Source organism: Berghia stephanieae, chromosome 7 (assembly GCF_034508935.2).
Source record: "Berghia stephanieae isolate SIO BIC M18660-M18661 chromosome 7, UCSD_Bste_1.3, whole genome shotgun sequence".
Lineage (NCBI taxonomy): Eukaryota > Metazoa > Mollusca > Gastropoda > Nudibranchia > Aeolidiidae > Berghia > Berghia stephanieae.
In genome coordinates this window covers 48,768,189-48,781,450 of record NC_088366.1, presented here as the reverse complement: position 1 = coordinate 48,781,450, position 13,262 = coordinate 48,768,189, and the positions used below count along the sequence as shown (strand labels likewise).

The following is a 13,262-nucleotide window of genomic DNA, read 5'->3' as shown; positions in this document are numbered from 1 at the left end:
ATTTTTTTTTTTTTTCTATAACGTGAAATAGACAATAGCAATTTCTTGCTACCCTCTACATAGAACACTTACTTACTTACTTACTTAATACTCTTCGAGCCTTGAGGCACATAGGGCATACACCTACATCTCCATTTTTTGAGATCGGCTGCTTTTGCGGTGGCTGTATTCCAGGACAGGCCTGCTTCCTTAATTCTTTCTCCATGGTCCTTCGCCAGGTTTCTTTGGGTCTTTCCGGCTTTCTCTTCCCATCTGCTGTCCAGTACAAGGCTGTCTTGGGAAGTGACCCTTTTTCCATTCTGGCCACATGACCCAGCCAACGCCATCTTCTTCTTTTTATTTGGCTTTCAATGCTAGTGCAATCAGCTTTCTTTAATAGATCCACAGTTTTTATTTTTGTAGGCCAAAATAAATAAAAAATTCTTTTTAAACACTTGTTCTGAAAGGCTTCTAGTTTCTGTATTAAGGAGGATGTCATTTTCCAGCTTTCACTTCCATAAAGCAGTACACTTAAAACATTGCTCTTGTATATTTTCAGCCTTGTCTTTCTCATTATTTGCTTTACATAGAACACTAGTCTATTGCAAATAACTTTCCACCAAATCTAACAGAACCACTTACCCAATCATCATTGTTGGAGAGGGGGGGGGGGGGGGGGGGGGGGGATTAAGAAAATAAATCTGGACTTCATCGAGGATCGATCTCGGTCCTTTTGTGTGTGAAGCGAGTGCTCGACCAACTGAGCTTGTGGGGTCCCATATGATGTTTCAAGTAGAAACATTCAAAATCCCGACTTTTTCATTTTTGTTCTTTTTTTTTTTATCCTTCCTATTTACTACGATTACTAAAAGCATGTTATCCCTTTATTATTATAATAGTTAGAATAATTTGTTCAGAGAGATTTTAAGACTATTTATTGGCCAACAGCCTAAAATAAACATTTGATTTGTTTGTTGTTTGTTTTAAAAAATATTTTGGTGAGTATTTTTAATGGTCTCTGAGTTCATAGTTTTTTTTCTAATGGTGTAATCAACACCTTTATTTTTTTTACTTCCTTCACCTGCAGACCATAGTCACCCATAGGGTGTCCGATTCCCTACTCAGCCAGCAAAGCATCCGGAGAGGCGGAGTGTCCACTGGTGTCACCGACTCGCTCATCGGCCAGGGGGCTACCTCTTCCCATGACAACTACATCCAGGTGACCGGGGCCGCTGTGCAGATGGCCGACGGGACCATGATGAGCCATGAAGGACTCATGGCCAACTCCATGTCGTTGTCCGATTCCCTCATCTCCGGTCGCCAGATGAACCAGCATAGCATTTCCAGCAATGACGCGGTCATGGGAAGTGGTGCGGAACACTCCCTTTTACAGACAATCAATCTTGTGAGTGATTTTTTATTTTATTTTAAAGATATCATTTTAAAAATTAATTTACCTTAAAATATTTGTTTTCCTTTTTAAAAATGAATTTGCTGTTTTATAATTTTTTTATTTTGGATATCCCACCTACCTACTTTTACGGATCATCCATAGTTGAATAATAATAATAATAATAATAATAATAATGATAATAATAATAATAATAATAATAATAATAATAATAATAATAATAATAATAAGAAGAAGAAGAAGAAGAAGAAGAAGAAGAAGAAGAAGAAGAAGAAGAAGAAGAAGAAGAAGAAGAAGAAGAAGAAGAAAGAAGAAAAAGAGAAAGAGGAATGATAATTTTAAGATGAAGAATTAAGAGGAATGACAATGATTTAAAATGAAAAGAAATAGAATTGATAAGAATTGTGAAAGATGGAATGAAATGCTGACATAATGTTATCTCTGTCTTTGTTTTCCCTCTCAGCCGGATGCTGTCAACCACAATGTAATTGTCAGGGGGATACAGGCTGATCATCACCAAGAAGAAAAGACAGGGGAACAGGATATGGAAGGGACCACTTTTGTTACTCATGATGGTCAGGTACGGAGGAAATAGAGTTTTAGTATGGTATCACGGGGTTAGATAGTAGATTTGTAGTTGTCCTTCAAAGCCATTAGGCTCATGGAGCCTGAGTTTATCCCAGTTTCTATAGCGTGAAACGGACAATAGCAATTTCTTGCTACCCTCTTGGGTAAGGCCTGTTGACCTCCCATGGAGGGCACAAAGGTCACTGGTCTTTGATGATAACTATTTTAGTCACCTGCTCTTGCGGCTTGACTTGATGGGCACCGTGTGCCATTTGCATCTTAAATTACAATAGGAAATGAGATGGAAGCTTCAAATTATTAAACAAAGACAGAATGTGTGGACGTTTCGGGTTTCCCCTTTATCAGCAAAACATGATGAATAAAAAAAAAACACTTAAGAACAAATGAGAGACCTAAACTACACCATTCTCACATCTTTCCCTTCATCTGTTTTCGTTTTACAAATTCAAGCTTCCATTTCATTTCCTATTGTTATTTTTTTTCCTTGAGCTTCAAGCAGCAACGTTTTCGTTATCCAGTATTTATTCTTTTGCATCTTAAGGAGTTGAACTGGAACTTGAACTTGAAGGATTAAATTTGTAGTTTTATTTACTTACTTACTTAGGCCGCCCCTTGGGGCACCCAACATGAGCCACAAGTCTTCGCCATTCTGTCCTGTCCTCCCATAAGCGTACGCAGCTCCCGGGTGTTGTCCATTCCTGTGTCATCTAGCAGACAGTCAATGTAGGTTTTATTCTGCCTGCCCCTGCTTCTGGTTCGCTCAGGTGGTTCCCATAGAACAAGACTGCTTGCAATCTTGTAGTTTTATATGACATTCTATTTTTAGAGTCATGACCTAGATGTGGCCTAGCTCCCGTAGAGTGTAAGAATTTTAAGACTGAAATATAAGATGGTCGAGGGTTGTTTTTTTTTTTTTTTTATACTCTCTGAAGACTTTCTGCATTAGCTCTACCAGAGTTTCTTTTTAAAATATGTAAAAAAATTGAGCTTTTATATAGCGCAATATCCACTTAACATGCTCAAAGCGCTTTACAAGGGGTCCCTGACCAACAGCAACACGTAACATGTAGAACAAGACATGACGCCTGATTTTTTCCCCCGACATAGACAATGCTGTTAACAGCCAGGTACTCATTTTACACCTGAGTACAGTGAGAGATTGTGAGTATAGAGCCTTTTCTGAGGACTCAACTATGCGCCGAGCGAGACTCAAACCCAGGACCTTTCGAACTGAAAGCGAGTGTCATACCACAAGACTGGAAATAGTTTCTAAAAACAAAAACAAATTGATTCCTTTATCTGACTTGCCACTGACTTGTCTCTCTCTACTATTGCTTGTCACTGACAGAGAGTGATGGTCCAGGCCTTGAATGTGTTGCCAGGCGGGCCCGGCCAGGAGTTGAACCTGATCAAGTTGGGAGAAGTGGTGGACGACGAGGACCACAAATACCACGACGGTGGACACGGGCAGATTGTCACCATCACACAACAATTGGTGAGTAGGAGATTATACTGGAGTCTATTGGTAATGTTTCGGGTTTCCCCTTTATCAGAATAAAATATTAAACATGTAAAACTATGATGGTGGACACGGGCAGATTGTCACCATCACACAACAGTTGGTGAGTAGGAGATTATATTGGTAATGTTTCGGGTTTCCCCTTTATCACTGTAAATAATTAAAAATATATTTAAAAAAAACAAAAACAGATGGATGATATTTTAAAAATATATTAATAAAGGCGCATTAAGTTATGTTTTCAGGGAGATTTTTTCTGTCTTTATGGTGCATAAGTACACAGTACTACTAATTGCCATCTTGTCTTCATGAAGCTTCGACGTTACAAGAATAATGAATGACTGGATTGTTTGTTGATCTATAGATAGTATGCGCTTGGCTAAGAAGCTCACAACATTGCCATCCAGCCAGAAGTATAACGGACCAACACACAAAACTCTGTGTAACCATGAACTTTTATAGTCTGGATAATACAGTTTAGTGAGAATTACTCATAAATGTGGATGGCAAAAAACAATAACAAAGGCCTGAGTGACGTCATCTTCGAACTATCTATAGATAGTATGCGCTTGGCTAAGAAGCTCACAACATTGCCATCCAGCCGGAAGTATAACGGACCAACACACAAAACTCTGTGTAACCATGAACTTTTATAGTCTGGATAATACAGTTTAGTGAGAATTACTCATAAATGTGGATGGCAAAAAACTATAACAAAGACCTGAGTGACGTCAACTTCGAACTATCTATAAACAATTTAAAATATGATATTAAAAAACAAAACAGATGGATGGTATATAAAATATAAATAAATAGATGCGCATGAAGTTGTGTTTACAGGGAGATTGTTTTTGGCTCTATGGTGCATAAGTTCTACTAATTGCCATTTTTGTTTTCATGAAGCTCTGATGTTACAAGAATAATTAATAATTGGTTTGTTTGTTGATCTATAGATATTATGCGCTTGGTTAAGAAGCTCACAACTTTGCCATCTGGAAGTATAACAAAAACTATGTGTAACCATGAACTTTTATAGTCTGGATAATACAGTTAAGTGAGAATTACTCATAAACATGGATGGGAAAAAATCAATAACAAAGACCCGATTGACGTCAATTTAATTCTATATAGAGACTGTGTTTCATTGTTTTCGTTTCAGGACCCCAATTCTAGTATAGACAACCAGGGCCATCCCCTGGATGAGGACGAGGACGATGGAGAAGTGGACACCAATGCCTTGATCCCAACTGGGGACGTGGTCAACAACATGTCTGACATGGCAGGCTCTGAAAGGCAACACATTTGTGGGGTGAGCTTTTCTGTTTTTGTTTTAATCTGCATGTGTGAAGCAACTTTTTAAAAAAATGGCAATCTTGGTGGGGTTCCTGGCCTACCATAGTGGGCAAGGAGGCACTTACTGTGTCTTCTATCCCCTTATATCTGTCCTCCAACTCACTCTCTTGTCTTTGTCTTGGAATGAGATTACTTGGTTTTGTCCTGGCCCTGGCCGGATACTCTAGTTGAGAGGGAAACAGTCAAATGTATAGTTAGTTTTGGGAGATGATAATTTTTTCCTTGTAAATCATCTGTCTGTTATGCATTGTATTATGTTTTCTTTATATTATATACGATTTGTAAAACATTTGAGTGCTTGTGTCTGGATGAGACTTTTAGGTGATCTCAAACTAAGTACTTTGATAGTGCGCTCTTGGAATCTACACGTTTCTTATTTGAACCAATTCCCCTTTGTCTTACCTTTTCTTGGGTGCTTTAATTGTAATTCTCGAACTTTTTACTATCCCATTTTCTTCCTTTTTACTAGCGCTGATATAACCTTAATGTGTGCCGTAAAACCCTTAAAAACAAACAAACAAACAAACAAAAAATGGCAGGAAGGTGATATAAAAATATTATTGTGTTCGACGCACAAGGGAAATGATGGAGTTCACTCGGTGAATATTGATTTTGTCAAAATTGAACGTATGGCTAAAATGAACTGAGAAGAAACAGACGTGTGTGATTGTGGTGAGGGAGAAGAAAGCACCCACCATATCTCCAAACCTCCCCGTATGCAATATCATGAGAGCATTTTTGGCCTGGTATCACAGGTCTGCATCAGACTGAACTGTTAGGACCCCTGGCAGAGCTGGGGAGACAACGGTGTTCTTTCACCAACTATTTAATTAATTTTTTTTTTTACAATTTATGAAGGCTTTATTCAAGAGCAATGTTTCTTATTATTTAAAATCCCAGACCAACTGATCTAATGACCCTTTTAATTAGCATCAATTATATTAATTTGATTTAATTTCAACGTGTTAGATGTTGTTGAGAATGATTCAAGAGCGATGTTTTCTTTCATTCTTCATCCTAATCTCACATTAACAATCAATTTGGCTATTTATATTTCCAACGCGGATGTCAAGGAAAGCACCTATGTCATCCTAGCATGATTATTCCCCCCACCCCCCATCAGATATTCTAACAAAAACTATTTGAATCAATGGACAATGAAATTACCTTTAATTTAAGAAAGGTTTGCAAGTTACTTGTTGTATATCGTTGATCCCCAACCCTATTTAAAAAATATAATAATAAATATGGATTGTATTTGTATTTTCATTCATTTTTCAGATCTGTTACCGTGGTTTCAAGAGAGCAGCCCATCTTCGGGACCACGTGCGGACCCACGAACCAGGGGCCCTGGTGAAAAAGCCCAAGGCCACGCCTCACAAATGCAACGTCTGCTTCAAAGCATTCCAGAAGCCCAGTCAGGTCGACAGACACATGAGGATTCATACAGGTATTAACCCTCTCCTTCCCAGCCATTTTCAGGATTTTCCAACAAAACTTCACCCCAAACTAATACAAACAAAAAATTTTTTTTTTATCACTCAAACACAATAGCAGTAAGTTCTTGTGATAAATAATTTCTTCAGTAAAACAAGATCTACAACACACTGTTCATGTTCTTTAAATTTTATGATGTACAAAAGAAATTTGAATATGAAAAATGTTGGTTGTATCGTAACGAATGTGACGATTTTCCTATAGTTGGTAAGGAGAGGGTTAATCAATCGTTTCTATGTTACATGTTTGTGTTGAGAATATTGGCTGTTAAGCTGAAATGCGGGCAAACTAACTTTGCAGTTTTTGTTTGATTGAACCAGTGACCTCAAGAAGTCAGGAAGAGAAGGCTCTAATCAGACTAGGGTTAGAAGCGACTTTTTTGGGGGTCGTGGATAGCTCATACAGTAGAGTCATGATCTCCCTGACCAGGCAGAGTTGTCGTACCAGTAAGGTTGCGGATTCGAGCCCCCATCACCGCGGCGAAATTTTTATTCTCTGTTGTCTTCTGGCACTTTCCTACCCAGTCATCGACAGAATAACGCTTAGAAATATTTTTTTTCTTTGTCTTGCTTTATCATCCGTCTTCATATTTTTTATTTGTACGCAACATACATCTATATTAAAAGAAGTGTATATGGCGCAAAATCCATTTAACGTGTTCAAAGCCCTTTACAAGAGGCCACTAACCAACAGCAACACTTTACATGTAGGACAAGACATGATGCCTGCCAGGCAATATTACAATTTTTCAGGCAATAGACAATGCTGTTAACAGTCAGGTACTTATTTTACACCTGAGTAAATACTATGAGAGAATGTGGGTAAAGAGCCTTTTCCAAGGAATCGACTATGTGTTGCTCAGAGCGGGACGCGAAACCTGAACCTTCTGGTTAGAAGGCAAGTAAATTGGGGTTACAAATCTAGGTCAAAATACCTAAAGCTGGATTTGAATCCCGGTTATCAAATAGCAACACAGAGACATTGTTTTTATCATTTGGGGGGGGGGGGGGGGGGGGGGGGGGGGTGGAATGTTCAGACAACATCGTGTTCTGATGCTTGGATGAGCGGATTTTTTTTCTTTAATTCAATTTTAATTCGTAATTTTTTTTTCTCTTTAATTCTACTGAACACAAGTGATTTCTGTAAGTGCTAATTTGTGTATTGTAGGCACAGGAATTTGACATTAAGACATACGTCGGTCTTAACTCACTCAACCCTAACACTGACTATATCCGTAGTTTACCCGGGTTACTTTTACCCCATACCTATTTATTACATTTCTCTGAGACAAATTATAGGCGGAGTATCAAAGCTAATGATTTTAGTTTTTACATGTTAATGGTAGTTGAATAAAACTATCTATGTACATGCTCATTTTTAATACATTTTTTTCTAATTTTGAAAAGTAACAAAAATCTCGAGGGTTGAGTGAGTTAACTCCTAGCACTGATGTGAGTGATAAATAAGAAATATTAAAATATAATGAAAGATAATAAAAAAGAATGAAATAACAAAACAAGCTTTTATTATTATTATTATTATTTTTTTTTCAGGTGAACGTCCATTTGCCTGTACAGTGTGTGAGAAAGCCTTCAACCAGAAGAACGCATTGGAAGTCCATCTTCGCAAACACAGAGGAGAGAAACCGCACATCTGTCCGTATTGTTCGGCTTCCTTCGTGCAGAGCGGTAACTTGAAAACCCACGTCAAACGGGCACATCATTTGGATATGGTCAACTCCATGAATATAGCTGGAAGAGGTGGAGATGTTGCATCCTCATCGGTCGTCACGACTGCTGAAGACGGCTCCGAAATTGTCTCGGGAGCTGACCCGGTTTCGAACCAACAGACGGTGCCTGGATCGGTTCAAAGAGTGGTGGGCGGAGTAGGGGTGGTTGTGTCGAATTCTTCGTCGTCCCACCACCACCACCACCCGCCACATCATCAGTCGGGGGATTCCGATTTGGATGGAGGACAGCCTGGGATGGGGGAGGTGGTGGGGGATATGGACTTGGAGCACGTGGTCCATTTGTTTGGACATTAGAAACATGAATTTTAAGAAACCTTGGAAAATCTCAGATCCTGAAATAACCCAGGTAGGACTCAATTTTTCCCATGGAAAAGTAGAGCAATCGCTTCACAAACAAAGGGACCAAGATCGATCCAGGAAGAAGTTGAGGTTTTTTTCTAACCCCCCCCCATCCTTGTCCACCCAGCCGTGATTGGGTAGCTGGGTCTCTTAGGTCTGGCAGAAAGTTCTTTGTGATAGACTGAAGACTTATCCAAAGCCTAGCAAGTAATTGCTATTGTCCGTTTTACGCTATAGAAAAAGGGATTAACTCCCGACTCCATAGGCCTAATGGCTCTGAAGGACTATTTTAAAAAAAAAGTTCTATAAACGTGATGCATCCTTGAGTGGGGGGGTGATACTAGCCCTAAAATTAGAATTCTTGCCACTCTTTTGTGGAGTTGACGGTTTCTACTTTTAATGACGAGTCTTTCAAGTTAGACTTTATTTGATATTGTCAAGTTCTTGGTGGGGTTCCTGGCCTCCCATTGTGGGCAGGGAGGCACTTACTGTGTCTTCTATCCACTTTATCCAGCCCTGGCTGGAGTCCTTGACTGGGAGGAAAACAGTCAAATGTATAGTTATGGTTTTGGGAGTTGATATTTTTTGTCTTGTAAATCATCTCTCTGTTATGCACTGTACTATTTTTTGTTTTACATATAAATGATGTGTAACCATTTGAGTGTATTCCACTTAGTGGGGACCTGTGCTTGTATCTGGATGAGACATTTATGTGATCTCAAAACTAAGTACACTGATAGTGTGCTCTTGGAATTTACATCTGTTTCCTATTTGAACGAATTCCCCATTGTCTTAACTTTTCTTGGGTGCTTTAATTGTGATTCTAGAACTTTCTACTAACCCATTTTCTGCCTTTTTACCGGCGCTGATTTGACCTAAATGTGTTGCAAGTGCCGTAAAACCCTTACAAACAACCAAACGTATTGTAAAGTTGTGAATCATCTTATAACATTTTTAAAAAATGTTACTTTAAAAATTCACAAAATTTGTTTTAATCATCAACAAACATTTTTGATAATTTCCATTCAGGATCAATAAAGTATATCTTATCTTATCTCATCTTAATGATTGAATATTAAGCATGGCAGAGAACACAATAAGGCATTTGATTTGATTTTTAACAAATTATTTTTGTTACTACCTGAAAAACCAGCTATTTTTGTACGCGTCAATGCATATATCCATATCCATATTTTACAATAAGAATTAACGAGAATTTGTTATTGTTTTTATTTGCAAATGTTTATAGTTTTGCATTTGGTTAAAAAGGGCATTAATTGATTAATTAACCCTATTTTCACCCCTTGAAAACGCATCCTATTTTATGCTTTTGGGGTGCAGATGCACCCCCTAACAGGCACATAGAAAAAATCAGGAATATTCCGATTTTCATCCTGTGGGGTGCAACTGCACCCCCTAATATTTTAGTAGCAAATTAGAGAAACCTCCTGTTTTACTCTTTGGGGTGCAAATGCACCCCATCTTTACATCACTAGTTTCTATACATTTTATACTATTTTGACTTATTACTGAATAGAGACAAAACTCCACCAACTTATTCGGCAACATATTCAAAAATTATCTGGCAACTTATTAGAATTATTCACCACTTCCTGTTCCTGGATTCCTCCTTTTCTCTTAACACCATTCAAAACACAAGGCTGACCTGACTTTCAATCTAACAACATCCTGATTAGGTAAGTAAATACCATTTTTAAAGTATGATTCTAAGCTTTGTTTTACCACTTAATATACTTTACAAAATCTAGATCTTATCAAAATGTAAGCTTTAACTGATTCCTGTAAATATGAAGATCCCAAAAATGTAAAGCTATAATCTAGATCTACATTGTTTTGTCACTCACCATTGTTATTTGTAATGCTGTCAAACCCTATACTATAAAAACTGTTGAAAATCATTAGTATACACATGCTTTATAATTTATAATACATATTGATACCATTAATTGCAATTCTGTCAAAACATATAAAAACTGTTGGAAAACTTTAGTATCCATGCTTTATAATTTATAATACATATATCATCATCATCTTTTAAATTGCAAATGCTTGTATCCAGATCTAATAGATTTATTAAAACCTTGAAATGTGTTATCTATTCTTGCAGGGCATGTTTATGATTATAAAGATAAATGGCAAGTTCTAGGACTAATCTGTTTGAGCGCTTCGACAATGAACAAGAGGAATTGGTATACACTGAGCTTCAGCCTGTTGCCCAACAACCAAGTTCTTCATCTGATGTTGGTGGTGATATGGATGAATTACTGGATGATATGGGAGAAAGCAGAGATGGTGAGTTGGTTTTTTGTGTGCTTATTTTCATTGACACTATAGCAGATTTTACTTTATAACGAGAGGAAGTACAATTTTCAGTGTATCAATCCTGCATTTTATTTCAAAATTCCCTTGATTTATTATTATGATGATGTCATAGATGTCCTGAATGGTGTGAATAATGATTGAAGGTTTCGATTGTCAGGCTTAATTGCATTTAAATCACGATTCTACCGTGTGCAGTTTTCATCTAGAGATATGTAACTGTGATGCGTCTCGAGCAGCACCACAACTAATCTCTAGGTGAAATCTGCAACAGTCAGTTCAAAACTGACACATGTTCTTAGATTAGAGTTTGGTTCTGGTGAAACCTAATCTTGTCGTTAAGGGGTAAAGGATATGATGAGGAGAAGGATCAATATAAAAGCAATACTAATAATATACATTTCACCAATTTTCATCAGATCCAGATATCAATTGGACTCCAGATGATGATGAACTTGAAGCTGATGACAATGCACACTCATCCGATGAAAGGAGCGACGGGGAGGAATATCCCGAGATCCTGAACCAATCAGACCCAGAAATAGAAGTTGACGAAGAAGAGGAAGACAGTGATGAAACTCATTTGGGTAATTCTGTATCATTGCCAGCATCTAGCAATGTAGTTTTGAGCAAAAAGGGGGATATTATGTGGAGTAAGGTACCGGTGTCCCAGGTTGGGAGAACACCTACAAGAAATGTTTTTAGGCCTCCCAAGTCCAACGTAAGACATCCGGCAAAGATAGATTCAATTGTGTCAGCCTTTAAGATGATTTTCACTGCACAAATAATTAGTGATATTGTGAAGATGACAAACTTAGAAGGAACAAGAAATGAAGGTGTGCAGTGGAAGAATGTAGATGTTATAGAAATGACAGCATTGCTAGGCCTTTTTATTCATTTGGGTGCGAGAAAGCTTGGTCTTCTAGCAGTGGCAAAGATATGGAGAGGAGCTTCGGCAGACAATGTTGCAATATGCACAATGAGCATGAAACGATTTGTAAAACTCTGCATCAACTTGCGCTTTGATGATAAAAGGACACATGCTATCAGGCGAGTTAGGATATATTTTCACCAATTAGGGATCTCATGAACAAAATCAACAAGAATTTGCAACTTTCATACATTCCCTCAGACTGCGTAACTATAGATGAACAGCTTGTTCCGTGGAGAGGACGGTGCCCATTCTTGCAATACTTACCGAGCAAGCCAGATAAGTATGGGATGAAACTCTTTCACATATGTGACAGCAAAACAGCTTACCCTCTCCAAATGATACCGTACCTGGGTAAACATGGAGAAAGGAAAACAAACCTTGGGAGGGAGACTGTAAAGGAACTGGTAGATCCTTACCATAAAACTGGCAGGAACGTTACATGTGACAATTTTTTTTACTGATTTAGAATTAGCAGAGCACTTGTCTAGAAGAGGTTTGTCAATAGTGGGGACAGTCAGGAGAAATAAGTCATTTCTACCATCATCGTTTCAGACAGGAAAAGAACTTGAGAAATTTGACAGTGCCTTCCTATTCAAAGATGGTGCAAGCATTGTGGCACACAAATCTAACCACAAGAAACATGTTGTTGTACTGAGTACGATGCATCATTCTCCTGACATCGACCAAGGAACGAAAAAGAAGCCAGTGATGGTGAGATATTATAATAAAACCAAAGGAGGAGTCGACACATTTGACTACATGTGCCACAGTTTTTCTTGTAAAAGGAAATCAAGAAGATGGCCCATGGTCCAGTTTTACAACTTGCTGGATACAGCAGCTGTGGCAGCCCATATTTTATACAAGACTGTTCATCCAGAAGACACCAAATCATACAATGACAGGGGCCATTTCAACGAACTGTTAGCAAAGGAACTTCTTTTTGAACATTTGACAAGAAGAATGACAATGTCGAAAACAACAAGACGGGTGAAATTATCATATGAAATAATAAAGATGGAATGGAATCTCAATGATGAAAGAGAATCAGCAACAAGACCTGAGATTGAAGGACAGAGAAAGAGGAAAGCATCAAGCCAAGGAAGATGTGAAATGTGTCCGAGGAAGAAGGACAGAAAAATAAGGGAAACTTGTTCAAAATGTAAGGCATTTGCTTGCAAAGACCACAGTAAAAGCTACAAAGTGTGTGACCATTGTGCAGAATAGATTTGTACAGTGTAAGTATAGGTCGATAGCAAGATTGAGATGGTGAGGAAAATTTTAACAATAAGTATGAGTACATGTCATATGGTATTGTGCTGACAGCGATAGATGACAAGAAATTGGAAATACAATGATTGATGTTTTATTTTGATTTGTTCTACTGTATAGAATTGAGTGTACTGTAGGTACATGTTTGAACCTTTTTGTTTTTAGTTTGAAAGTTTTCAATGAAATTCAATAATTAAACCCACTAATTTGTTTGTTTTTCGATTTCCAAATAAAACGATTGATTGCCTATTGCTAGTCAAAAATATTGTCCTTCATTCTATTT

General features: G+C 37.8%; 2 protein-coding genes across 2 annotated transcripts in view; both read left to right on the top strand.

The window, feature by feature from the left end:
* The window catches only part of LOC144977418 (zinc finger protein 236-like), a 49,285-nt gene extending 38,808 nt beyond the window's left edge, over positions 1 to 10,477 (top strand). Inside the window, exons 30-35 of the mRNA XM_078922608.1 lie at positions 1,067 to 1,384; positions 1,854 to 1,970; positions 3,327 to 3,473; positions 4,657 to 4,806; positions 6,132 to 6,300; positions 7,901 to 10,477. Of these exons, the coding sequence (XP_078778734.1) occupies positions 1,067 to 1,384; positions 1,854 to 1,970; positions 3,327 to 3,473; positions 4,657 to 4,806; positions 6,132 to 6,300; positions 7,901 to 8,391 (1,392 nt within the window). The 3' untranslated portion in view covers positions 8,392 to 10,477. The remainder of the gene's footprint in view (positions 1 to 1,066; positions 1,385 to 1,853; positions 1,971 to 3,326; positions 3,474 to 4,656; positions 4,807 to 6,131; positions 6,301 to 7,900) is intronic.
* A 112-nt stretch (positions 10,478 to 10,589) lies between these two features.
* LOC144976565 (uncharacterized) lies at positions 10,590 to 12,934 on the top strand. Its single transcript, XM_078920859.1, has 3 exons — positions 10,590 to 10,749; positions 11,196 to 11,830; positions 12,263 to 12,934. Exons 1-3 carry the CDS (start codon positions 10,590 to 10,592, stop codon positions 12,932 to 12,934), a joined length of 1,467 nt encoding a protein of 488 aa, XP_078776985.1.
* The last annotated feature ends 328 nt before the right edge of the window (positions 12,935 to 13,262 follow it).